The sequence below is a fragment of the Clupea harengus genome, chromosome 4 (genome assembly GCF_900700415.2).
Source record: "Clupea harengus chromosome 4, Ch_v2.0.2, whole genome shotgun sequence".
NCBI lineage: Eukaryota > Metazoa > Chordata > Actinopteri > Clupeiformes > Clupeidae > Clupea > Clupea harengus.
In genome coordinates, this window is record NC_045155.1 from 25848495 (window position 1) to 25855746 (window position 7252).

Below are 7252 nucleotides of genomic sequence, written 5' to 3' on the forward strand. Positions count from 1 at the left end.
TTGAAAAACAAAACAAAACCATCAAAATTGTGCTTAAGCATTTGAGAAAAACTGTAAATACAAGGGTCCAGTACTGAGCAGAGGCTTCTAAAGTGACTTATATAGGTACCCTGCAATGGCCAGGAAACATACTCAGATTACCCACTTAGGGGGCAGCGATGCTAACCACTGTACCACTAACACTAAGAATGCCACCAAGAGGCCACACTTATGGCATCAGTTGACGCTGGGGAATTTTTAGTTTGTTTGTTTTAAGGGCACATAGTCATCCTATGTGTGTGTGTGTGTGTGTGTGTGTGTGTGTGTGTGTGTGTATGTGTGTGTGTGTGTGTGTGTGTGTGTGTGTGTGTGTGTGTGTGTGTGTTTGTGTGTGTGTGTGTGTGTGTGTGTGTGTGTGTGTGTGTGTGTGTGTGTGTGTGTGTGTGTGTGTGTGTGTGAGTAAGGGCACATAGTCATCCTACCCCTCTACTCCATCACCTTCCCCTTCATTCATTCAGCACAAAACACCATCAGTAGCAGTGTGTGTATGTGTGTGTGTGTGTGTGTGTGTGTGTGTGTGTGTGTGTGTGTGTGTGTGTGTGTGTGTGTGTGTGTGTGTGTGTGTGTGAGTGTGTGTGTGTATGAGGGGGGAATATATGTAAGGGAATGTGTATGTATAACATGAGTTCAGTGGTGTGTCTGTTGGTTTCTAAGTATGTCTGTATGTAAAGGAGGCATGGTTTGTGTGTGTGTGTGTGTGTGTGTGTGTGTGTGAGTGTGTGTGTGTGTGTGTGTGTGTGTGTGTGTGTGTGTGTGTGTGTGTGTGTGTGTGTGTGTGTGTGTGTGTGTGTGTGTGTGTGTGTGTGTGTGTGTCTGTGTGTGTGTGTGGTTTCTGTTTCTGTGTTTTTTCTATGTAACTGTAATTAAGATGTATTACGTATGACCAGGAAATCACAGATTCATCAATCATTGCTAGCTGCCAAAGGGGAATTCCCACAGCCAGTTCAGGTTATTGTTCAAGGTGTCCTGGAAGAAAACTTCCTTCCTTTTGCTCTGACAATGTTCCCCAACTCTGAGGAGTGTTTTTTCCAGCAGGACAATGCTCCATGCCACACAGCCAGTGAAGGTGTGGATGAAGGACCACCAGATCAGGACCCTGTCGTGGCCAGCCCAATCTCCAGACCTGAATCCCATTGAAAACCTCTGGAATGTGATCAAGAGGAAGATGGATGGTCACAAGCCATCAAACAAAGCCGAGCTTCTTGCATTTTTGCTCCAGGAGTGGCATAAAGTCACCCAACAGCAATGTGAAAGACTGGTGGAGAGCATGCCAAGACACATGAAAGCTGTGATTGTAAATCAAGGTTATTCCACCAAATATTGATTTCTAAACTCTTCCTAAGTTAAAACATTAGTATTGTGTTGTTTAACAGTGAATATGAACTTGTTTTCTTTGCATTATTTGAGATCTGAAAACACTGCATCTTTTTTGTTATTTTGACCAGTTGTCATTTTTCTGCAAATAAATGATTCTTCAAATTTACTCAACACATACCAATACATAGTAAAACCAGAGAAACTGATCATTTTGAAGTGGTCTCTTAATTATTTCCATAGCTGTATTTTGTATTGTACTAGAAACATAAAGTGTGATTTGTCTCCCTCTGGTGTTTTGAATCAGTAGCTCATATTCAGAGGTAAGGCTGGGAGAAAACAGGACACATGGAGCTGGAGCTCTGGGCTGCTGTCTGGATGCTGCTTCCCCCATGTGTGTGAATACAAAATGACTCTTTCATGAGGTCAGTCATTCTGTGTCCCTTCCAGTATGTGTGACTATTACACCTCTAATGTATAAAGCATTATGCTAAAGGAGCTAGCGCTAAGCTGAGATGTGAGTGTGAACTCCTCTGCACCTCCCTCCCAGTACCAGTGCCAGAGAGGTGAAAGCAGGAGATGGGTTGAATGAACCCATAATGATTTCAGTCAAATATCTGAGTTTACTGAACAGCAGCTCTTGCTCTTATTTCTGGATGACAAGATAATGAGGCCTAGTCCCTTATTTTGATCTTGGTTAGTATCATTGATATTTTGCTGGAGGTGGGAGATGTGGTCTATTTGAAGCTGTGGCCCAATGCACGGGTCTATGACAGCTATAACCACCACACCACCTTCTCTGGCCACCTGCTCTTCCCCATGTGAGGGAAGCAGTAGACTGATGTAGAAGTTATGTTGGGTGTGGAGTGACGCTAGCAGTGAGAAACAGACAGAATGGAACACACTCCTCTCCTTGTTTCCTACGTGGTCACTGGGTGGGTCTGGGCAAGACTTTTAGTGTGACATAAAGTCAGAGTTCTTTCTATTTGGTTGCTGGATCTGTGCTTACTGTTGTTTTGATTGGTTAATCAGATTACAGGATTGAATGGTCTGTACTTATTCTGCTGAATCAGGTTTTTTTGCATTGTTATCTACCGATTGCTTTGCTGGATGTTAAAGGATTTGTATACACTATTAGTATGTTAACATGCATTTGTAGGCACTTTAGTTATGAAACCTTCCTCCAAAGGCTTTGTCATTTTTATTACTTACTCAGATATATTCGCAATCATTCCTTGAACGCAAAATCTTTTTCTCACACACACACAAAACTCCTTGTGTCTAAAATGTGCGTTGTTTTTAATGAAAGCACTTCAGGACAGAATGGTCAGTTAAGTTACGAGAAGTAGACCAAATGACATAAACACAAAGAGCCCTGGAAGGAGACTCTGGATATGAACACTTACATTATTTATTACTTTTAAACAAAAATAAATTAAAATCAAAAATCAAATAAACAATTTATTATGTTTACAGCTGATCTAATGAAATGGAAACATGAGAGTTGGGATATGACATCACGGTCAAGTCACAGGAAAGAACATCAGCCTCTCAGAAATAATCAAACAGCAGAATTAATCAGACTGCATCTACAACACATCACATTACATTTTCACATGTCATTCAACATTATCAAACGACTGTAACTATGGAGTTAAAAAAGTTTCAAAATTCAGAAATATGTCACACTTTTCACAAATGTAATTCCTGATTCACATATAAATATGAATACATTTAAGTGATGAAAACATTTAACCCCACTATTTACTTGAGATCGAACTCTCTGAAGGCGATCTGAAGACGTTTACTCACTTCCCCCTTGCCACACTCCATCAGACAACCAAAGTGACCCTCCTCCTCACAGCAGGTGAGGTCTGAGTATCCACTGGGCCCTGGGTGGATGATGAGGGGTTTACTCCAGTAGTCGTGGTCTTGGAGAGACTTCCTCAGGTAGACCCCGAGGTCCAGCCTGTCCGGGCCTGTCGGGTGGCTGAAGAGCAGAGCCGTCTCTGAGGATCCCCCTCCTCCTGCTGGAAGCTCCGTCTCTGAGGATCCCCCTTCTCCTGCTGGAAGCTCCCTGGCAGGGAACCCCAACACGCTCCCCTGGCAGCCGGGAGGCCTCTCCTTTAGCGTTAGCTGGTTAAGCAGGGTAAAACGTTCCCCGCCGTCGACACTCAGTGCCTCTACCCGTAGCTTCCCGGTGCTGCGAGCGTTCAGATACACCTGCCTCCTACCCTCCCTGTCAGACACCTCAGCCAGCTGGCACTCCCCGGACTCCACGCCGATGGGCTGGCCTGCCTTTCAGGTGTGGCACTCATCAGACTCCACGCCGATGGGCTGGACTGCCTTCCAGGTGTTCAGGTCCTCGCTGCGCAGCACCACAGAATGGGGCTTCACACTCTTACCAGAGTACACCTTCACATAGGCAGGCACGAGCAGTGGGCCGCTGCTCAGTTGGATCCCGTGGCCCGGTCCCACAGCAAAGGTTTGGTAATTGGTAAAGTTGACACTGCTCGTTAAGTCTGTTAAACCACTCCAGGTCTCCCCGCAGTCTGTGCTGGTGACGTAGCATAAACGAGTCTGGCCTGGCTTGAGCTTACCTTCCGGAGTGTTAATATCGATGCAGATGAAGAACAGAAACAGTGTTTTTGAGATCCTCTCAAAGACTGGACAGGGGTTCATGGTGCGGTAGCCATCTTTGGCCGCCTTCATCAAGTCCTCGGTGGGAGACCACTGGAAATAACATAACAAGTTTGAAATGAACAGTGGGCACAAAAAGACAGTGTACATGATTTATTGGCCACTACTGTAGTTTCTATTCTATTCTATTCCATTGGGAAGCTTCTACCAAACAGTGTTCAATGGAAGGTGTCAGAGGCACTGACCAGTAATTAACCAGAGCCTAGCAGTCCTCCTAGTGGTACTTACCAGTGGTCAGTGAAAGGTGTATACCATCTGGATTTCTAAATAAGAAGAGGCGACCTATACAGTAACTCTGTAGGTGCAACAAAACCATATCAGGACTTATACTCTCTGAGCTAAATATGAAGTATACTGCCACCATCCACAGTTAGAATCTGCCCCGTGGCAGGGGAATAGTTCTAAAACACAGATGTGAGGTGTAGGTGTTCTCGTGGGTACCTTCAGTGAGTGGTAGTATAGTATTAAAACACAAATGTGAGGTGTAGGTGTTCTCATGGGTACCTTCAGTGAGTGGTAGTATAGTATTAAAACACAGTTGTGAGGTGTAGGTGTGGCAGGGGAATAGTTCTAAAACACAGATGTGAGGTGTAGGTGTTCTCATGGGTACCTGCAGTGAGCCGCTGTGCCGCGTGCCTTTACTCATCATCAGATTCGTTGCGTCTGCATCGTTGGTAGAGGTGCGCTTCTCTGCAAATGCCAGGAATGTCTTCCATTCTTTAACGTAAAGAAGAGCTGGAATTCTGAAGTCATATTTTTTATCAGCAAACACAAGTGTTTCACTGCAGGAGGATTTATCAGCAAACTCAAGCGTTTCTCTGGAGTAGGATGTAGTGGCACAGCATTTAGTGGCACAGCATTTAGTGACACAGCATTTAGTGGCACAGCATCCCATCGTCAAGGTGTGTTCTGTAAGAAGAACAAATCATTTCAGTCAGTCTATCAGATGAATTCTGTAGTCAGAGATACAGTCATATCTGTTGAGATGGCCCCTCTGTTTACTGACTTAAGGAGAAGCAAGCCCAGCAGAACTTTATCAAACATGAGAGAACTCAAGAACATTTAAAAGTGAATTTACATTGATAAATAAAGCATTAATCCCAGCAAATGGTTATTTGGTTATGACTATGGTTTCAGGTTATAAAATGTGTCCACAGGTTATGAAGTCAGTGACTGTGAGTGTGTGTCCTGCATGGGCCCAGAGCCGAAGGTGTGTATGGGTAGTTTAGGATTCTACATCAAATATGAATATGACAAAAATGACAATTTGTGAAGTACCACATTTACATACAGGAAGGTATAAAGTATCATTGTCCTTAGAGTCTAAGTAGGAAAGAAGGCCTGGGGGAGTAAAAAAAAAACATTTGTGTTCCATAAACCAGAGACAGGAGCCTGGAGACTCTATGCCATAAACTCTCCAGGCTCCTGTCTCTGGTTTATGGAACACAAATCTTTTGTTTTTCACTCCCCCAGGGCTTCTTTCCTACAAAGAGACACTTAATGATTGTGTGACTGGTTACACTCAGCTTTGACTCACATCAGAAGAGTATGCTGACGGTGCTGATAGTGTAACCCACCTCAGAAGAGTATGCTGAACTTTAACTCACCTCAGAACAGTATGCTGAACTTTAACTCACCTCAGAAGAGTATTCTGAACTTTGACTCACCTCAGAAGAGTATGCTGAGCTTTAACTCACCTCAGAAGAGTATGCTGACGGTGCTGATAGTGTAACTCACCTCAGAAGAGTATGCTGACGGTGCTGATAGTGTAACTCACCTCAGAAGAGTATGCTGACGGTGCTGATAGTGTAACTCACCTCAGAAGAGTATGCTGACGGTGCTGATAGTGTAACTCACCTCAGAAGAGTTTGCTGACGGTGCTGAGCTTTAACTCACCTCAGAAGAGTATGCTGACGGTGCTGATAGTGGTGCTGTTCTCCAGCCTTCAGCAGGAAAGTGAGGTCACCTCCACTGCCTGAGTGTTTTTAAAGTGTCACTGGCTCCTCCTAGTGAACACGTCTTGTGAACTAATGCATCATAGAAGTTGGACAGCCCCACCTTCTATTTGTTCTCTCTCTCTCACCCACACACACACACACACATACACTTATCTCTCTCACTCACTCACACACACACACACACACACACACACACATCTCTCTCTCTCTCACACACACACACACACACACACACACACACACACACACACACACAGAGACACACAGACACACACAAAAGCATCGGTTATCCTGACGGAGTCAAACCAGTGCATCCAGCAGCATGTTGCCACAGCACATTACCACACAAGTATGGGCATCCATGATCCATTTAAAAGACAAACTACATTTCTGTGTACCGCTATTAACAATGTTGATTGTCTCAAGATTGTAGCATTTAATCTCAGCTGCCATTTGTGCTGTCTTGCCTCTCTCTCTCTCTCTCTCTCTCACACACACACAAACATACACACACACACACACACACACACACACACACACACACACACACACACACACACACACACACACACACACAGCTTAGCTGTCTTGCCAGCTTCAAACACGGTTCTGACATCCCATGTTCCGATGACGATGGTGGTCCTGGTAGAGATGATTGGCCTTGGAGCTTCCAGATGAATCTGACTTTCATACATCCTACAGCCTTCAGGTCCAGTCTCTCCCAGGGCCCTAGTTTCAGGTCCAGTCTCTCTCAGGGCCCTAGTTTTAGGTCTAGTCTCTCTCAGGGCCGTAGTTTAGTGAGTCTCTTGTTTGTGTTTCTGTAGCAAGAGGTTCTTCTACAGGAAGGGCTTGCTGGCCCCTTGCCCAACCCTCCTCCTTGTTCAGATGGGCTTGGGACTGGGTGCTGCACTGTTCATGAAAATGAGCATTAATAAATATATATGAAGAGAAATGAGAATGAATAAATATATATGAAGAGAAGTGATCATGAATAAATATATATGAAGAGAAATGATCATGAATAAATATATATGAAGAGTGTGAGTGTGTGTGTGTGTGTGTGTGTGTGAAGGGTGTATATATGTGAGGGAATGTAATGGAGATATGGTTTCTATGTGAATGTGTTTTTTCTATGTAACTGTAATTGTGATTCATTTCCTAATCAAGCAACTAAACAATAATCTACAGAGAATGAGAGGTTTATGACTGAAATCCTGATCATTTCCTGGCCTGTGTGTGTG

General features: G+C 44.1%; 1 protein-coding gene across 1 annotated transcript; it reads right to left on the minus strand.

Moving 5' to 3' along the window:
* Positions 1–3117: 3117 nt before the first annotated feature.
* On the minus strand, positions 3118–5040 carry LOC105888667 (sialidase-3-like). Its single transcript, XM_031565593.2, has 3 exons — positions 4664–5040; positions 3700–4086; positions 3118–3651 (listed from the first exon to the last, which is right to left on the minus strand). Exons 1-3 carry the CDS (start codon positions 4946–4948, stop codon positions 3118–3120), a joined length of 1206 nt encoding a protein of 401 aa, XP_031421453.2. The 5' UTR covers positions 4949–5040.
* Positions 5041–7252: the final 2212 nt, after the last annotated feature.

Bases quoted from the DNA above. Each gene is read 5' to 3' on its own strand.
- LOC105888667 (XM_031565593.2), bottom strand. From the start codon at position 4,948: ATGGGATGCTGTGCCACTAAATGCTGTGTCACTAAATGCTGTGCCACT. The intron at 4,087-4,663 runs GTACCCATGAGA...TGTTATTTCCAG, and splicing joins GGCACAGCGGCTCACTGCAG to TGGTCTCCCACCGAGGACTT. The intron at 3,652-3,699 runs GCAGTCCAGCCC...CACACCTGAAAG, and splicing joins AGGACCTGAACACCTGGAAG to GCAGGCCAGCCCATCGGCGT.